This window comes from Mauremys mutica, chromosome 9 (assembly GCF_020497125.1).
Source record: "Mauremys mutica isolate MM-2020 ecotype Southern chromosome 9, ASM2049712v1, whole genome shotgun sequence".
NCBI classification, from domain to species: Eukaryota; Metazoa; Chordata; order Testudines; family Geoemydidae; genus Mauremys; species Mauremys mutica.
In genome coordinates this window covers 90360528-90381487 of record NC_059080.1, presented here as the reverse complement: position 1 = coordinate 90381487, position 20960 = coordinate 90360528, and the positions used below count along the sequence as shown (strand labels likewise).

The window sequence follows — 20960 nt, the reverse complement described above, 5'->3', positions numbered from 1 at the left end:
ATTTAGGCACCTAAAGATGCAGATAGGCATCTACTGGGATTTTCAAAAGCACCTGGGCATCTAATGCCCTTTGAAATCCATGGGAGTTAGATACCTAGGTGCTTCTCAAAATCCTACTAGCTGCCCATCTGCATCTTTAGGTGCCTGAACACCTTTGAAAATCTGGCCTTTCGGCACTTTGGAACCTATGTCCCATCGACTTCCAGTGAAACTTGGGCTATTAAGTGCCTACTTTGGAAAACAGAACTCAGAATTCCAAGTCACTAGACTGAAGGGTAACGTTGTCAGAAGTGCCTGTTTTGCATAGATACTCCACTGAAGTGACTAGCAGTTGCTGAGGTGGACAGACAAATATGAATACTACTCCCTATCATTTAATAAATGACTGAAAGCGAGGGCTAGACATGAACTATTTTATCAATGGTATATGTGTGTATATGTATAATGATGGTACAGAAAGCTCTTTTATCTATCTACAGCTATTCTTTTAACTACTAAATCATCTTCTAATCTTCCCCTCTTTGTTCTCCACCCTCTGCATTAGAGCATGTCAGTACCACTTACAAGAGACCACCTGCTTGCAACAATGAGACAGAGACAAAGCTAGTAAAGCACACTCCCCAGTAATCCTGTGGCTGCATTCATCACTCCCAGGGCAGCTGTTAGTGCCATGTCTGCTTGCCTGATATGTTTAAATAGGAAACTGCATGACAAGATGTTAGGAACAGAACTGTACACACAATAGCTTCTGCAAACCAGGTACATTTTAAACCATCTCAAACTTATGAAGTTACCTCCTGACCCCCACAATGGGTTTCTTTAATTTATTCTGCCATCTCATTTCCAGTTTCCTCCCTATTCTTGGATGAGGACATATGTAGAGATTCCATTTCTTGTTTCTAGTTTTATTTTTGGCTACTTCAGTGTCTTAAAGTTGCAGGGAAAAATCTGGTTTTATGGGTTTACATGGATTCTGATTACATCAGTTTGAGCAATGAAATAAACATTATAAAACTATTCAAAGCCAACCTCTCTTCCCACACTGTCTATAACCACACATGCAAAACCCCATAGCCTATTAGGCCGCTGACCTACATGACCAAGAAGGAAATCATGGGGTTTCTGAACAGGAAGTGACACAGGCTGTAATTTACAGAGGACAATGTGAACCGGATAGGAATTCCACTGACTGCTCCTCTGGTAAGGGAACCTTGCAATAAAAAAAAAAAAAAAAGATTATTTAAGACAGTTCTTTAAAAAGTTTATGGTTTAAAAAACAGAATCCCTAGAGCATAAGCGCAAGAGCCCCTGGTCCATGCAAGGCAGTACTCAAGCTATCCCCAGTGTTCAGAAGGATTTGCTGCACTTTCAGCAATTCGTTCATATTAAATCAATTTTCCTTCCTCCTTTCCCCATCCCTCACCCAGGGTCACTCCTACCTTTAAAGCACATTTTACAACTTTCCAGCATACACACCATTCTCTTTTACTGACCATCAACAACTTCTACCTTAAGGACACAATTCTGCCCCCACTGGAACCTGCCAGTCATAAGAGTCTGGGAAGAAAATCTACTGTAGCAGTCAGTAACTCACTCATGCTTCTAACTGAAATTGTCATCTCTCTGCTAGCCGGGAGATACAGAGACCATAGCATCATGAAGCTTGGCCACAGAGCCAGCCTTAAACAGGAGTTTGTAAAAGAAGACTGGCAGATTTTTAAAATACCAGTAATTATGAATATCAGTATATCCTGAGGTGTTTAACAAAGGTCATAAATAATTATTCTGATGGGCTTAAACAACAGATTTTCACATGATTATAAAAGCAAAAGATTCTGGCACCTACACTGCATGACCATATTTCAAACATTTTAAGCTGTAACTCAGTGATAGCATATTTCTGACCTATGAAGCCCAGCACTATTCGTTCTTTAGGTGCTACAGCTTTTCAACAAATCCAGAGAATCTGGCTCAAAAGAAGTAAGTATAAACCATGCATTCTGAAATCTCCAGGCATGTACTATAACTTAGATCGGTCATTTCTCACAAGATGCATAATCATCAAAATAACAATGCTGTATTTTAGTCAACATTTTAGTTCATGCAACACCATCTCATTGGGTAAAAAAAGTAGAGATAATTATTTGTTATATGGATTTAAAAACATTTTAACATAACAAATAAGAAATATGCTTAAACGGTGTGTTTTCTGTAAGAAATTATGCTCCCATTAGCAGAACCTCCTTTCTCATCCCACCTCGCTACTCATCTCCCACATGCTCCATTGCCATTTTTGTGGGCTCCACCACATTGATTTAAACCTTTTTGGGCAAGGATTGAGTCTTATTTTCCTTCAACGCATCATGAAAAATAATTGCACTATAAAAATAATAGATAATTTGTTATAGGATAGAGGATACTGCTCAGGTTATAGTTACTAATATGAAAAAATGGATAACTGAATAGGATATTAGTTTAGCAAACATAACTAACAATTACAATGTATTTTATAGTTCTGTACATTTTGGGTGCTACGTAATAATACGGTCCCTTACAGAAAAATTATATGGAATTTGATAGAGAACAATATGAAATCTCTAAAATCAACCCACAGAAACAATATCATTCTCTATTAAATACTATGGACATTTTAGAGTAGTTTCTACAGAATCTTATTTGGGCCCAGATTCAGGAAAGTATCCCCATTCTAGACCACACTTACTCATGCTTTAAAGGTGCATAAAGCTAAGCACATGTTTAAGTGCTCTTCTGAATCAGGGTTTCAATTTCTGTAGAAACCTATTGATTTAATTCCTATTAAAAGAATAGGGTTTTTCCACAAGGGCGCTGTCACGCCATTCCTCTTATTTTTAAAACATATATTATTACCACCACCAGGCCATCCCTTCCACCACCAATCCCTCACCCCCTCCCCGTGAGCTGAATCAGCTCTTTGGAAAGCCCCGTATTTCTCTTAGCATGGGAAGGAAGCAGTGAAATATTGACATGAGGCCGAGTTTTCCAAAGTGCTCATTCAGTGCTGTGACAGAAAAGCAGAACACTTAATATACATTTTAAAGATTGAGTGCATCGGTAGTCTGGGAATTACAGACCCTGTGATTTGTAAAAAGAACAGGAGTACTTGTGGCACCTTAGAGACTAACAAATTTATTTGAGCATAAGCTTTCGTGGGCTACAGCCCACTTCATCGGATGTATAGACTGGAACATACAGCAAGAAGATATTTATACATACAGAGAACATGAAAAGATGGAAGTAGCCATACCAGCTGTAAGAGGCCAATCAACTGAGATGAGCTATCATCAGCAGGAGAAAAAAAAACTTTTGAAGTGATAATCGCGATGACCCATAGAAGTCTATGCATCTTGAAGCCGCACCCAACTTTGGGGCCCTACTGTCTTAACTAGTGTCCAGATACATAATGATTAGGGTTACCAGATAGCAACTGTGAAAAATTGGGATGGAGTGGGGGGTAATAGGAGCCTATATAAGAAAAAAAATCCCTTTAAGAATGAGACTGTCCCTTTAAAAACAGGACATCTGGTCACCCTAATAATGATACCCTTGGTCTTTAAATTGTGAACACAGGGACTGCGTATGAGGAGAAAATGACTTGTTTAAGGTCATACATTTTATTTTGCTTTTAACTCTCACCCGAAGTCAGAGCCAGGAATAGAACTTGTCTCTCCTAATTTCCAGGCTAGCACCCAATCCACTAGACCACATTGCTTCTCCAATAAAACACCCGCTCCAATTACCCTTTAAAAAGTGTCAAGTTAGGAGACACTGCTACTGACAGCATGCATACCACTCTGTAAAAGACAAGAGCTTTAAATGTGCCTGTCAGTAAAAACATGCCACCCAGAATCTGAACAGAGAAGTATCAGAGAAAACCTGGGATTCCAAATTTAGAACACCACAACTATTCTTCAAAAGCCCATTCCCTTGAAGAAACTGATTTCTACACCATGTAGTCTAGCATTGGTGTTAAATAGCGTCGTTTCTGCTCTCAAATGAGACCACCAGAATCCAGTACCTGAGAGTTTCTGCACCAGTTATGTATAGGGATCCTAAAGCACCATCCCTTGGCAGCCAGTGTGGCAACAAGACTGTTGTTGTTTAAATGACAGCAACATGCCTGCCAAAATCACATCACAGAAGCTGGCTTACCAGATGGCTTTGAATATTCAGAATGAGCCTGCCAGCTACTATTTCATATATACATCAAGCAAACTGAGGATCTGACCTACAAACTTTAAGTACTATAAAACACATCACACATCTAGTTTTGTGAATTTATGGAAGGAAACCTATCACCTATGGTACTTCTGTTTAAAAGGTTTCCCTCGCCCAAGTTTGTACCTTCCTGTCTTACTCCTGAAATCCCAAAGATTTTTACAAACATCTGCTAAATCACTAAAGAGACTGTGGAAATTATTCTTTTAATCCTTTCAGTAGTAATAATTTCCTCCCAGGATTATGTGTAAATTTGGAAGCAGCAGCAGTCAGCCAATCAAACTTCTGACTGTTAATAGGCTTTGATCCACAAAGAAAAGCTTGCAATTTAAACAACTTTGCTGCTTGTCACTTTCGGCCATTTTATTTTAGTGCTCTAGATACTGGGTTGGTTCCCACTAACAAAGTTATCAGATTTGATGTTTTAGTTTGCTTTTAACATTCATCCCAACTACTAAAAGAGATCACGTTGTTTAACCAGTTATTGATAAACCTGCACACAATTCAAGCTGAAACAAAATACATGTAAATACAAAATAGCAGCTGTAATTAGAGGGATGCGTTGTACAGATATCAAATATGGAACTTGAGGTGGGGCTCTGTTCATTGTGAATTATTTTTGGGCCCCTCTGATTACCTTTCTGCATATCTTGCCACCACACCTGACAAGTCAATTAGACAGAAAAATGTTCAGTGCACAGGAGGCTTTTAAAATATATAAATTAGTATTGTGACATGTTTGGCTCCAGGCCTTCCCAAAAAGCACTGCCATGGGCTGAAAAGCTCATACTAACGAGCAGCACATTCCCTGTGGAAAATTCCTCCTAATTCTGAGGAATTGCTTTTTATTCCCCTTTTGTTGCCCATAAGCAGCATTTGGGCCATGGATTTAATGCCAGATGATTCTTAGACTTATTTCAGTGCAGCCATAGTTGGGAATGAGCTTGTCACTCAATTTCAAAATGCCAGCGAGTTGTTTGCTTTATTAGGTTGGGAGGAGATAGAGTGATGTTAATTACCTGGTCTCCTGCCAAGAAGGATTTTTTTCCCAGTTTGATGGAAGACACCGTGTTATTTTCCATCATTTGGTCCCTTTCCACTTTTAAGACTCTTCTTGGCTGACAGAGTGGACGTTCCATGGCCGTGACTTCACTAATTTTCTTGGCATTTCAATTGTACTCATGTTCCACAGCTGTGGAGCAGTGCCGGCCTGCAGAACTCCCTGGCCTGAGCAACCACAGAGGCAAAACTGTAATGCAGAGAGGCCCCAAGATAAAAGGGGAGATGACAAATGTCCAAAATCCATAGAAGGGTCCATTTCTCAACATTGTGAGCAAAAGGAGGCTCAACAGCCACTGGCAAGAATCAGTATTGTAGGTCTAATTCCTTGTACAACAGCAGAACATCAAGTACAAACACAGTTTATAGTGAGAGGCCTAGTCTCTGACACACAACCCATTTTGCATTGTTCCTGACAAAGTGGTGAATAAATGAATATAGAGGCCCTTCCATTCACTTCTCAAGGATAGCTCCCCTGGCAAGATACTAAAAAAAAACCCTGTTTTAGTTTTCTAATTTAAACTACAGACATTAAAAATTATCTGTTTCAGTCAATGGACATGGTAAAACGTTCCAAAGCAAAATGAAAGAAAAGCCTTTGTCTGCAGCCTTGACATGCCAGACCCTATTAACATTAGACACCGTCATTGAAACAAAGAGAACTACTGTGAGGACAGCACAGGTGTGCTGTTTCATAAGCTTCATCATGGCTACAAAATCACGTAGGAGGAAGAACTCTGTCATGCCAAGACAACAAACATTAGAAATCTTGCTTTTTTATTCCCTAGGTAAAACACACACGTGTCTAACAAAACCTAACTAATTCCCACTAAGCATTGCATGATGCAACATTTATGCACACAAAAGGTACGGACAATTTATTTCACATATTTGTTGAGCCAGTTATATAGACAGCAGAATATGAAGAGGCAGGAAAGTGTTATATTTTACTGAGATACATGCTCCTGATATGGGATTATATTTATATCCCCATTATCTTCTCTACTCCTCTCTTTCTCCCTCTTTCTATTTTTCATCCAATTTGTCTTTTCAGGTACAGTTTTTACATGCCTGAGTCTGGCAACACTGGTTGCAGCAGGTAGCAACAGCCAATGCAAGCCTATACTCAGATTCCTCTCACGCTAATAATTCAGCATCAGAACTATGTACTGTATTAGCAGCTCCGATGCTTTCTTTGGAAGGAAGGTTGGCAGCCGAAGTGGGGAAGGGCTGGAATTTTCCCATCTCTCTTGAAGATCTTCCTTGGAAACTTAGTACTTTGCGGTAATTATATTCTATCTAGTCAGCAACACTAGTAATCAATTTGAGATACTCAATATCAGTTGGGTTTATAGCACATGACATCAGTTTGCGAACCTAGTAACACAAAGTTTGTATGGGATGTAAGGTTCTGCAATATTAGCAACAGAAAAGTTCCTTTTCCATTTCTATTGAAGACAGCTGTACAAAATTAAGGGGCCAGCCTGGCAGCCACTCTGCACATGGAGCTACTATTGGTTTCAATGGAAAATGTATGAACAGCACGGTGTGCAAATTAGGCCCCTCGATTGGAAGTCCCATAAGAAAAATCTTTCCACATTCTGCCAGTATAATGCACAAACAACAGCCATTCAAAGGATATAGGATTACAAAGTGCCTGGCCTAATGCAGGAGTGTCCCCCACTAGGGACTTATCTGCCCCTCCACACATTTTCTTCTGCAAGCTCTGACTCCCTTCTTTGGGTTTTCTCCCTTATTCTGTTGTTTCCCTATCCTGGAAGCTGTTTCATTCCACTCCCATTTGTGGAGCACATGATGCTTTTACAGAACAGCAAATGGCTTCAACAGTGAAATTATCTTTCTTTGATAAGTTTCACTGCTGTCCACACAGTACCGCTGTTTTCCTCATCAGAGGTGAGTAATGACAATCCTATAAGTTTAGAGTGAGAAAAAATAAAGATGGGCAGAACTGTGCCGGGGGGGAGGGGGAAGGGAGGGGAAAGAGACAAATAAATAGGAAGACATAATCCAAATCTCTAGCCTCAAGTAAATCTCCCTCGAGACTCGACAGGTACGTCCACACCGCAAAGAAAAAGCCACAGTGCCCAGTCTCAGAGCCTGGGTCAATTGACTCAAGTCACAGGGCTCAGGCTACAGAGCTAAAAAATAGCAGTGTAGATCTTCAGGCTTGGGCTGGAGCCCAGGGTTCGAGACCCTCCCTGGGTTTCAGAGCCTGGGCTCCAGCCCAAGCCTGAATGTCTTCATTGCTCCTTTCATCCCTGCAGCCTGAGCCCCTCTGAGACGAGAGGTGCCACAGGTTTTCTTCCATAAACAGCATCCTGAAAATTAGACAAGTACAAGGGCCCTAAGACATCATTAACCTAATAATTAGGATAAAAGACACACGTCAAAGAAAGCTAAGAGATTTCTAGTCCTTAAATTGTGTGAATCTCCTAGCAGATACTACACCTCTACCTCGATATAACACTGTCCTCGGGAGCCAAAAAATCTTACCACGTTATAGCTGAAACCGCATTATATCGAACTTGCTTTGATCCACTGGAGTACACCGCCCCCCCCCCCCCCCCCGAGTACTGCTTTACCGCGTTATATCCAAATTCGTGTTATATCGGGTCGCATTATATCAAGGTAGAGGTGTATTTATTTATTTTGATTTATACCAAAGTGATTATTTGCACTACATAATCCTACAAGATAAAAAGCACACCTATAACAATCCCAATACAAATAACAAAATAATCAGGGAACTAGGTAATCAAATACAAAAAGACCATGCCATAGTCTCCAAAGACCCCAGCTACCCATGCCACGTGCAGAAGAGAATCAGATTATTGACAGTTATTGTAAAATTCAGGATCCAAACAGCATTTAGAACCTATTAACACCGTTACAGTCCAGATGGAGTTGAAGGTGGCAAAATTCTATGTTCTATTACGGGGTCAATATTTGTCTTTTCACAAATTGTCTTTTCACAAATATGAGTTGTCCTCATCTGCTACACCCTATCAGACATAAAACAATGCAGAATCTTACACAATATTTTACTAACAATCAGATGCTCCTATAAACTTATTAGCAGAAATGCAGTTCAAGTGGCCTGTTGGCTGCACTCAGATGTAACACAGCCTGTAGTTAGTCAGGTCTGCCATTACCAACTGGTGCTGCTGAAAGCAAGCAACAAATTAGTGTGCCCTAAAGTCTTTCATAGAATCATAGAATATTAGGGTTGGTAGGGACCTCAGGAGGTCATCTAGTCCAACCCTCTGCTCAAAGCAGTACCAATCCCCAGACAGATTTTTGCCCCAGATCCCTAAATGGGCCCCTTAAGGATTGAACTCACAACCCTGGGTTTAGCAGGCCAATGCCCAAACCACTGAGCTAGATGACCTTAAACAACAGGAAAATAATGCAATACAGCAGTGCTTAGTCAGCATTCTGAATTACTTCATGTCTTCAGCCTAGCACCACGAATATACTAAAACAGATCCAGGCATCACCAGACACTCCCTTCCCAGCTCACACGTCAGATGACTATTTCCTTGTCTTTACTCTGTTGCTGAACTTTAATGCTTTTACCATGTCCCCTTGCACATACACTGCACTTTGTTATTCCAATGAGGACTTCTATTTTAAATTTCCTGGCTTAAAGGGTCTTAAAACACTATTGTCCCCAATTTTAAAAGTTGAAACAGATGTGTGTGTCTCCCTCCCTCCCTCCCCTTTACTATAGTAGGCCAAATTCTGTTCAGTTACACCCATGCAATCTCAAGTGACTTTTACATGGGTGTAGCTCAGGCGAAAAGTTGGCCAACTGTGTACACATATATTATACAGACGGTGTACTATATGTATACCGAATATATAATTATAGATGCAAATATGAAGGAACTGGAACTACTCTGTATTAATTTAATATTGTATTTTCACCAGGCTACTGGGATGTTAACTGTATGAATATACTGGGCTTGTTTAAAAGCAGAGAAAAACAAGTAGGAAGGGAAGTGAATGGCTTAAGATCAGCAACTTCTGTGCAAACACTTGAGGGCTGTTAAGGGACAATATCCTTACCAGGAAAGGCTGGCAGACACCAGAGATCAAAAAGACTACAGCAATTTGAAAAAGGGTCTCTTTCTCAAGAGACGGAGTGCTGTTCAGGAGTCCCAGACTAAGACACAGGCATCCTTTGGAGTGTCTGAAGAAGTTAAGCCTACCTAGCTCACCATCAATGGATGATCAGACTTAAGGGAAAACAGACATGTGTAGAGAATTATTTTAAAATCCTGTTTTTCTAAATGTTTTGTTCTTACCACAAAGCTAACAATTCCTTGGTTTAAGAAGATTTTTTGGTCACTATATTCACCACTTGCCACAGATTCCTGAAGAGAACGTAGCACACCTGATACACAGGGTGTGGTCGGCTAGGGCCCTGTCTAGGAGTGAGAGAATTGTGGAATTCCACCCCAAGCAAGATAGATAAAGGTACGAGGCCTGATGCCTAAGGGGATGCACTCAGGGAAGTGGACAGAGGTGCAACTAGCCTAGTACCTGTGATACACACATTACAGTATGAGCCAAATTCTCTGCTGGTGTATAAACTGGCACAGCTACATCAGCAGAGAATTTTACTCAATATATATATCCCCAAATTAATATACGGAAAGAGCCATTTTAAGTCACAGGAGCAAATATACACAGTGTGTGCTTGCTCACACCTTTGTTTACACTCTTATTTTACTACCGTACCTTATTTCTGTTTTACCCTGTACAATATTCATACGATAATTTCTATACGGGATGTTTTAGGGAAACACTGTTTTTTTACACATGAAATTAAAATACATGTAAATAAGGAACAATTCTCCTTCAAACAATAGTTTCACTGTACAGTGAGAGGCTGAAAACTCTCAGTCTGTTTAGCTTATCAAAAAGAAGATTAAGAGGTGGCTTGATTATAGTGTATAAGCACCTTCACATGGAGAAAACACCAGATACTAAAGAGCTCTTTAATCTAGTGGAGACAGACATAAGAACCAATGGCTGGAAGCAGAAGCCAGGCAAACCCAAATTAAAAATAAGGCACAAATGAGGGTGATTAACTAATGGAACAAACTACCCGGGAAATGGTGGATTCTCCATCTCAAGACTGGATGCCGTTCTTTAGACAAAAGTTACTGGGCTAGACACAGGAATAACTGGGAGAAATTTAATTGCCTGTGGTATACAGGAAGTCAGACTAGATGATCTAATGGTCCCTTCTAGCTTTAAACTCTATGAATAGTAAGATTCCAGAAATGGATCAAGAAACCATTCTTGATTGATGGTACTCCTGGATTGATTAGGCTTAGTCATTTGTGTATTTAAATTTGCCAAGATTAAACATTTTTATCCTAGAATCTCTTTCAAATCAACCATTTTGGTTCTCACCACACTCCCCATGAGGCATATTTCAAGCAGGAACATTTCTAAATTGTCCAATACGTCACTTAAATCTAATACATTTACATACTGAGATGCAATGTAGGGACACAAAGGGCAGAGTTGGTTTACAATTCAGAGGTGCTTTAAGGACTTACGTGAAATGCAAAGTCATTCAGAACCAGAAAGTTACCCAGATCACATGCTGCAAAAAGATGTTTTTAAAAATGGGGTTATTAGTGGGAGCTACTCGTGAAAGACAGGAGGGAGATGGTTTCCTCTTAAGTGCAAGTTTTTGCAAGCCTGAGAAGTGTAATAAAGAGGAATTTAAAAACATAAAAATAATAATCTTTCAGATTACCATGTGGGTCTTGCTCGTTAGACTTTGGGCTGCTTCTTGCTCTGCGCTCTAGTTTTTTTACTCCTGGTGCTCCCCCCGCACCTCCTCCTCCACTGCTTGCTCCATTGTGACTCTTCGTGTAACCATTGTACACACTTGTGCAGTTGCCTAGGTGGCTTTTATAAATGGATGAAGGAGGGCTGTTAAGGCGGTTCTGGCGATCAATCTGTCTGTCTTTGAGTTTTTTGTGCTGTGGTTTGCTGTACTGATCTTCCCTGGTAATGTAGCTGGACATTCCATATAGTGGTATAATTTCTGAAACAACAAGAATTTATCCACATTAACTTAAAGCTAAAATCATCATTATTTAGAAACAGAATCACATCCTGACCTAGATCTCATCAACCCCCTACCCATCTCTAAATAAAGCAATGAAAAACTTGTCTAAGATGGATTTTCCCAGCAAACCTGAGATTCAGCCGGGTTACATGCAAGGTTGGCAAACTTGTTGCATAAACCCAGCCCACATATTATTTCAGGTTTCATGACATAATGCGATTAGCATGGGAAAGCAAATAAATGTAGACGTTTTGGCTGAGTTTTGATCTGAGTCTTTGTGCTTCTTACTGGACCTCGCAGCAAAACCCAGGAAGAGCTAAAACCCAGGCAGACTGAAATTGAAGAAAAGGTTCCACACAAATTAACAGCAACCAAACCTACAAGGTTTGCACAGCCCTAGTGTCACCAAAATGCGTTGCCGTGCAGAGGGTTCAAGGACAGTTATTGGCTGTGTCCCTCCAGGTTTTCTAGGACAGCCAGGCTTTGCAATACTCTCTACCACCACCCACAATGGCTGATGCACGTAGCTGCAGCAAGTGAAGGTACACCATTATGTGGGAGCTGAGATGAACAAATAGGACCATGAGGGGGGAAATCTTAAAAAGAAAAGTATCATTAAACGTTATTTTCTAATGTTAAAATACATAAAGTTTCAAATAACTTTAATATGAACTTCCATGAATGGCTGTGTGAAATTTAGTAACTTGGGTTTGCAGGAAATTATGCAAACATTTTCTCATTTTTCCCTGACAAGGGTTCATTACCTTTGGATTGTGCTTTGAGCTTGGAGTGCGAACAAATTCAAGTTCAAAGCAAAATGAAAACACACTTTTGCTTTATTCCAATACAAAATGCCGAAGAGACCCAAGTTTCATTAAAGCTCAGTCTAGATTAATTCAATAATCATCCTAGTTTGCAAACTGAGCCAGCATTTTGGTTTCCAAAGCAAACATTCTGCCCAGCTCTAGTGTTAATCCTTTGTTTTTGAAGTGGAGTTTGCCATGCAGACTGTAAGGCCTGGTCTACACGAGGGGGAGGAGGGGAATCGATCTAAGATACGTGACTTCAGCTACGAGAATAGCGTCGCTGAAGTTGACATATCTTAGATTGACTTACCTCCCATCCTCATGGCGTGGGATTGACGGCCGCGGCTCCCCCATCGACTCCGCTTCCGCCTCTCACCTTGGTGGAGTTCCGGAGTCGACGGCAGAGCGTTCGGGTATTGATTTATCACGTCTACACGAGACACGATAAATCGATCCCTGATAGATAGATCGCTACCCGCCGAACCAGCGGGTAGTCTGGACATACCCTAATAAGAACTTGTTGAATAGCTCCAGTTGCTTGGTTCTTTTACTTCCTTTCTTTTAGAAGTGTCTTGTCATTTATTTTTCCTCATCTAGTAACACGATCACATTAAAGTGCTTGCATAAAGTAGCTTTCTATATATAGTATTCCAAGAATGTGGTACACTAAATGCAGTCTATGTTGGAGGGTTGGAAGACGGAGCTGATAAGGAAGAATTTACAAGCAGTGCTTTTCAGAAAAGAAAATCAAATTTAATTGACGTTTTGGTTAGTGTATAATCCATTTTGCATTGAAACATGTTGGGGACAGTGAATTAATATTCATTAATACAAGAGATCATTCAGGTAATAATCAGAGTTTAGATTCTTTAGTATTGCAAACATACATGACACCACTCCAACAAAGCGGGCATCTACACTATTTTTGTACGCTGTGAATTTGTACAACTGACTGGTAACCCCAGGTTACAGAAATATTTACCACCTACAGTACTAGCAGCTGGTAGTCCAAATGTCTACCTAATGTACTGAAGCTTTTGTATTAGCTTCCCTATTAAGCAAAACAAGGGTATTAGAGATAAGTAACTTGTGCCTTTGTAAAAGGGAACAGTAAAGTTCCTATCCTATCTGATTGGATACTATCCTACTGATATATCATGCCTAGAAACTGTGGCAGTATCATTTAGCTTTAAAAAAAAGTCCTGACTTTTCTAAAAAAACAATGTACATAAAACTAGAGTTGGTCAGTTCAACATTAATCTGCATCTGCCTGAGCTACTGCAGTGCCTCATGTTTCTACTGAAAATGCTAAAGTGAAACAGTGACTTTTCAGTTGTAAAAAATTGTAATTTTTTTACAGGATGGAAATGCCACAATTTTTATTAGCTCTCTGTGAAACATACACAAGTCAAGGTATGTGAGATCTTGAGTTACTTGGAAAATTTGTTCCTTATGTTTTTGGCTATGATATTGTTTCTGATGAGGAAATGACATCTAAGAGACAGAGTGCAGAGTTATTCTTTTGTCTAATCAAATTCAGGATTATAATACTCCATTCTTGGTAAGAAAATTAAATATATTAATCGACATAAAATTGAGAGGGGGAAAATAAGCCAGACAGATACCCATGTCTATAGTTCTCAAAGCCAAAATTCACTCTGATGATTCAGCTGATTTACAGTTTCACAGTGTTGTTTAGAAAAATTCTATGAATTCTGTGAAATTCCATAATTTGGCAGTAAAATAAAAAATGTGAATCTACAAACAGAAACTTGCCATGTTAAGCAATTCAAGTAGTTTTGCTGATGTAGGTACAGTAACTTCATTTCTTTTTGGTTAACGCAGTTTTAGACCACACAGACTATCTCAAGGGTGGAACAGACATAATAATGCATAGTGCAGACAGAAATAAATTGTGCTTTCACTCCTTTCACTTGAATTATTTACTTAATCTGTGATGATTAGGGCTGTCATGTTACCGTTGGGGACCAGATAGTGCTTTTTAAATGACCTATTGCACATTATTAAGAAGCAGATTAACCAGAAAATCCCTTTTTGTTATTTCTGAGATGTCCACTGCAGCTCTAGCATGACAAGGGGTCAGGAAGGTGTATCATCTTCATCCATTAATGCCGAGAGGAAGTCTTCTATTAGCTTTTGACAATGATTGCCATAAGACTTGTCAAAACTAATCCCCCTTTCCTATGCCCCTCTGCCTCCATTCCCAAACATGGGTTGGCAAAATCTGAATACAGGACAAAAAACGCTATGTCACAGTGCTGCATGATGATACAAAAGCTTGACTCGCAGAAGCACTTTGAATCATAGGATGGAGTACTTTTTTGCCCTTATAACAAAACTGAGTTGGGAATTAGCTTTGCATCCTGCACCCTATGTTTTCAGGATGTGATGTTCTTGAGTTCTTTCAGACTGGGTGCATCCACTCCCCAATACCTTGTCCATTCTGTAGATTAAAGGAAGGAGTCCAGTTCATGTGGGGGAAAACACTGACCCAACAGTTCATCTGCAAATCTCCACTTTCCCAGCACTGCAAATATGTTGGATACATATCTAAAACATACTGATTTCTTTCTGCTCACCTTGTTCTCCATATATTGTAGGGGGAAGATGATGCTGTGGGAAAAATTGGGGTGGCATGTCTCCAGGGCCGGTGACAGGAGGGTAGAAAGCCGTATGAGAATTGTGAATGAAATGGGGGTGGTGTGTCAGATAGGGAGGTAAATGGTGGGTTGGCGAGATGGCAGAGGGATAGCTGGGAGGATAACACTCTGGAGACTGGGGTGTAACCACCACCCTGCGAACGCCCGTGTTGTCTTCTATCACCTGAAAAGGGAAGCAGGGAAATTAATACATCATGTATCGTTTGAAATACCATTTTGAAAAATAACATTGTTTATCTAAATGAGCTCTCCTTGGCTAGGATCATAACACACGTTTCTACAGTTACGATCAGCACGAGCAATCTTAGTGGTACTGTGGTTTCTAGTGGAGACTCAAGTTAGCCACGCCAATTAATTAATAAACCTATTGCAGTTAGTTAGATCTGCAGGGGCAGTAGGAGAGAAAATAAGTACAGCAGACACTTGTTTACAGCAACACCTTGTAAGAGCCACCACCGGTTACAGACAACATTTCCCCACTGCGAATCATCCACTCGGTAACAGCAACATAGCCGCCTCATAAGAGCATCATTTGTGATGCTGGAACGTCACATCAAGGGGCACAGATGGGAGGAATGCAAGGGCCTTGCCCTCCCTAAACTGCACTTTTCAGCACAGCTCCAGGGCGCACAGCCCCGTCCTCTTGGCCTGCCTGACCAGGCCTGCCCAGGAAAAGCAGACAGGGCCACACTCAAAGGCTGGAGGCAGCAGGAGGCCCTGTCCAGCCAGGGATACCAGTACTCATGGGGTGCATTTTTCCACTCCCCTCCCGACCCTGGCCCTTCAGGGCAGCTCCAGGGCACGCAGCCCCATCCATTGCCCTGCCTCACACAGCCTGTGTGGAGAGAGGTTTACTGGGGAGCTTCGGGGGAGGGTCTGGAAGAAAGGGATTTTTTGGGGTGGTGGGGAGCTCTGGGGAGCAGCAGAGGCACAGCTGGAGGGTTTCCTCCTTGCTTTTCTCAGCGTCTGGCTTACAGGTGGCCGGGGCTGAGGGGTTTGCTATTTTGCAGTGGGGAGTATCGGGGACCCCCCGCCCACACACTGAGCTGTCCCCTCCATCTCAGTTGCTGGTGGCAGGGTGTGGGTGTGCTGTTTTACAGTGGGGGGTTGGGGGACCTCCCTCCCCAGAGCACTGACCTGTCCTCTTCTCCCCTTCTGTCTCCATTAGGAACCACCCCTGCCTCCATTGCAGGCTGCACATGGTGCCCTATCCATCCATCCATCCATCCCTTGCCAGCTGCCAGCAGGAGCATCCATAGCCTATCCCCGGCAGCCAGGCTCACTCAGTCATTTTGGCTGCTCCCCCTCCCCCTCTTCCAAAACACTCAACTCTTCATATGCCTTTGGGCAGATGACACTCCCATAACAGCAACAGCCGTCAAGGAGCAACATAGCAAAAGGGCACCGATATGTGGCTACTAACGAGTGTCTACTGTTTCTGTATGTAGAGCACAGAACAATTCAGACATTACCAGAAAGTAACAAAATAAGAATGTTTTCATTAAGGGGCAAGTTTTACCTTACGTGAGTTATCTCACTGATGTCAGGAGAGAGAACAAGTATTCATCTACACAGGGAAACTGACTTGCATACCTACAGCAGTCCTATAGCTACCTATACCTGTAGCATTCTGCTACAGCTTTTCTGGAATAGCTCCCAATATGTCCCACTAGTCCAGAATAAAAGTGACTTTACTGCGGAATAATTACTCCACTCACAAAGTGGAGAAATTATTCCACAACAGACTGTCCACGCGGTGGGCTCTGCTGAAACAGCTATTGTGGAATAGCTGATTTCAATACACAGCTATGCCAGCCAACTTTCCCTAGTAGACAAGCTTCTAGATGTGTGTGATTTGGCCTTAAGTATCTTGGACAAAACATGGGGCAATGTGTGTTATTAGAGGGGCAAACAGTTTTAGCATAAATAATTTCAGTTGTTTATCATTTTTTCACTTGGTTTTACTTTTGGACTGAAATTTGGCATGCTTTTTCTCAGATTTGGAGACCATATTTTTTTTCTTATTTAAGCCAAAAAGAGTCTGTGATTTTTGGGAACAAAGACTGACAAAAATCCATCATCATTTGGGGGAAAAAAATGTTTTAACCTTTTATTTATTTTCTGAACAGCACTAGACCTTCAGGGGTATGTGACAAACTTGAACAGGAAGATTGTCCCAGGTCATAGATCTGTTTGTTGGTGGTTTGGTGAAAATTGGTTGTGATTTGTCAGAGGTATAGGGATTATAAAATGTACTTTGCTCAAGTATTCTGAGTTTAATACAGCCAGGTAACAGCAGCTAATTATTATGTACTATTTGCAGTATTACACTTCCTAGCAGCTCCAGTCATGGACAGACAAGACGCCTGTTGTGTTAGGCACTGGACAAAGACCGAACAAAGAGACAGCTTCCGCCCCAAAGAGCTTACAATCTAAGTATAGACAGATCGTTGTCTCACAACTAAAGCTGCCTAACAGTTCCCAAGTTATCAAATGACGGCAAAGGAAAGTTTCAAGGAGGGTTTTGAAGGAGGAGTTAGTTTTGCGGATGTTTATTCGGCGTTTCTTACTGGGAACATTTGTGAGGAGCGCTTCCTATATCCCAGCATGTGAAGGTGCATATGGAGGGAGACACGGCAAGTTCTGAACTGAGCAATGGAGACGGGTGACAAAGAGAACCTTCTGTACAATAAATCAGTCTCAGGGTTCTGCCACCTGCCACACAGTTAAAGGAAGGATGTAGGGAAGAAGCCAGGGCCGCTGACCCATTGACTATCCAGACAGTACACAATGTCCTGGTGGTACTACTATTTGCACCCAGGTGTTCTTATCACAGTTCATTCAGGATAGACTCATTCAGGTTCACACTGTTCACATGAGAGAGATTATTAATCAAACAAATACCTACAGGAGACACCCCACCTTTAAATGAAATTTTTACGGAGGAAAAATTAAGAGTCAAAAGCATGGGTGTGAATTTGCGTTTCTTATGTATTACTAAGCCCCGGTCTACACTATGAGTTTAGGTCGAATTTAGCAGCGTTAGATCAATTTAACCCTGCACCCGTCCACAAGATAAAGCCCTTTTTTTCAACTTAAAGGGCTGTTAAAATCGATTTCAGTACTCCTCCCCCAACGAGGGGATTAGTGCTGAAATCGACCTTGCTGGGTCGAATTTGGGGTAGTGTGGTCGCAATTCAATGGTATTGGCCTCCGGGAGCTATCCCAGAGTGCTCCATTGTGACCGCTCTGGACAGCACTCTCAACTCCAATGCACTGGCCAGGTAGACAGGAAAAGGCCCGCGAACTTTTGAATCTCATTTCCTGTTTGGCCAGCCTGGCGTGCTTTTAAATGTCCAAATGCACATTCTACCACCATTCTGCACTTGCTCAGCCTATAGCTGAACAGCTCCTGACTACTGTCCAGGCTGCCTGTGTATGGCTTCATGAGTAATGGCATTAAGGGGTAGGCTGGGTCTTCAAAGATAACTATAGGCATTTCAACATCCCCAATGGTTATTTTCTGGTCTGGGAAGAAAGTCTCTTGCTGCAGCTTTTGAAATAGACCAGAGTTCCTGAAGACGCGAGAGTCATGTATCTTTCCCAGCCATCCCACACTGATGTTGGTGAAACGTCCCTTGTGATCCACCAATGCTTGCAGCACCATTGAAAAGTACTCCTTTTGGTTTATGTACTCGCTGGCTTGGTGCTCCGGTGCCAAGATAGAGATATGGGTTCCATCTATCGCCCCACTACTGTTAGGGAATCCCATTGCAGCAAAGCCATCCACTATGACCTGCACATTTCCCAGAGTCACTACCTTTGATATCAATCTCTTTGATTGCATTGGCTACTTGGATCACAGCAGTCCCCACAGTAGATTTGCCCACTCCAAATTGATGTCTGACTGACCGGTAGCTGTCTGGCATTGCAAGTTTCCACAGAGCTATCGCCACTCGCTTGAGAACTGTGAGGGCTGCTCTCATCTTGGTGTTCTTGCGCTTCAGGACAGGGGAAAGCAAGTCACAAAGTTCCATGAAAGTGCCCTTACACATACAAAAGTTTCACAGCCACTGGGAATCGTCCCAGACATGCAACACTATGAGATCCCACCAGTCTGTGCTTGTTTCCCGGGCCTAGAACTGGCGTTCCACGGCATGAACCTGCCCCATTAACACCATGATGTCCACATTGCCGGGGCCTGTACTTTGAGAGAAGTCTGTGTCCATGTCCTCATCACTCATCACCGTGCTGCCATCGTCTCCTCGCCTGGTTTTGCTTTTGCAGGTTCTGGTTCTGCAGGATAATGTGTGTGGTGTTTACAGTGCTCATAATTGCGGCAGTGATCTGAGCAGGTTCCATGCTTGCCGTGCTATGGCATCTGCGCTGAAAAAAGGTGCGAAACGATTGTCTGCTGTTGCTCTGATGGAGGAAGGGGTGACTGATGACATGGCTTACAGAGCAGTCCCCTCAAGGACTGAACTCACAACCCTGGATTGAGCAGACCAATGCTCAAACCACTGAGCTATCCTTCCCCCCACTATTAATAGAGGGAACGAGGGAGGGAGGAGCAAACGAATACAAAACAAATCTGGTCTCTTTATTGTTTTGATCCACTCCATCTGTCTTATACATCTTAGACTGGCAGCAGACGATGCAGTACGACTGCTAGCCATCGTCTCCTGGCTGCTCGCCAGAAGACGGTGCAGTACGACTGCTGGCCATCGTTGTCTCCCATTTATGTCCAGGCGCCCCTGGCCGACCTCACCGAGGCCAGCCAGGGGCACACGTCTGCCCAGGCGCCCCGACCGACCTCACCAAGGTCGGCTAAAAGAGCACCCAGGAGACAACGACGATGGCTACCTATCGTAATGCACCATCTGCTGCCAAAAGGCAATGAGCTGCTGCTCTGTTGCAATGTAGTACCATGTCTGGCAGCACCCAGGGGACATACGGAGACGGTGAGCTGAGTTGGCTCCATGCTTGCCGTGGTATGTCGTCTGCACGGGTAACCCAGGAAAAAAGGTGACAAACGATTTATTGCTGTTGCTTTCACGGGGTGGTGTGTGTGTGTGTGTGTGTGTGTGTGTGTGTGTGTGTGACGACATTTACCCAGAACCGCCAGCAACAATGTTTTTGCCCCATCAGGCATTGGGAGCTCAACCCAGAATTCCAATGGGCGGCGGAGACAGCGGGAACTGTGGGATAGCTACCCACAGTGCAATGCTCCAGAAGTCGACGCTAGCCTTGGTACTGTGGACGCACTCCGCCGAGTTAATGGTCTTAAGAGGGGACACATACAATCGACTGTATAAAATCAATTTCTAAAAAATTGACTTCTATAAATTCGACCTAATTTCATAGTGTAGACATACCCTAAGACTACTATAATACCTGGTAGGTGCTACTCTGTATAAATCAGAATACAAAGCATTTAGTTTGATATATCTGGTCATTAACCTTTAGCCCTACAGTGTAGGTCAGCAATTTGAAAACTGTCGTTCTTAGATTTCAGAGATTTATAAAACTCCAGACAGATACTGAATGGGACTTCAGGGATTCATTTAGATCATAAGATTACTTTAATTGTTGTAATTTCAGACTGTCAATCTTTTATATTCTGCTCTCTTCAGCTTGCATGACATCCCTTATTCACCAGCCACATATCAGTTCTGGACAAGACACTGAAGAGAAATTTGGGTTAGGAGGGGGAAAAGAAAAGTCCAAATGCTCAGATTTTAAAATAAATACTTATGTGTGTAGTGTAAGAGTTTGTAAAGAAATGTAGACTCTACTTATCTCATGTTCCTGACTGGCATTTAAAGCCCCAAAAATTCTAGTATGAGACAGAGCACGTCTTTTCATCATTTGGCTTTAATTAGGCCAAGGCTGAAAGAAGGCTTGGAATGTACCAGGCAAGCAAAGTTAGATTAGATTTTATGTTTTCGATGAAGGAGATATATAAATAGGTCGACAAATAGACCAAACAGAAAGATTGTGGTGTGTGTATTTGGGTGTAATGACAACTGAAAATTAAACTGT

General features: G+C 41.9%; 1 protein-coding gene across 8 annotated transcripts in view; it reads right to left on the bottom strand.

Moving 5' to 3' along the window:
• The window catches only part of FNDC3B (fibronectin type III domain containing 3B), a 364378-nt gene that overhangs the window by 155615 nt on the left and 187803 nt on the right, over positions 1-20960 (bottom strand). For 7 of the 8 annotated variants that reach the window (XM_045030459.1, XM_045030460.1, XM_045030461.1 and 4 more), the window contains 2 exons: positions 14838-15081; positions 11114-11407 (listed from right to left, as the gene is read on the bottom strand). In XM_045030459.1, the coding sequence (XP_044886394.1) occupies positions 11114-11407; positions 14838-15081 (538 nt within the window). Of the gene's footprint in view, positions 1-11113; positions 11408-14837; positions 15082-15357; positions 15367-20960 lie in introns of those variants that run through there. The other variant, XM_045030466.1, reaches the window with a different exon arrangement.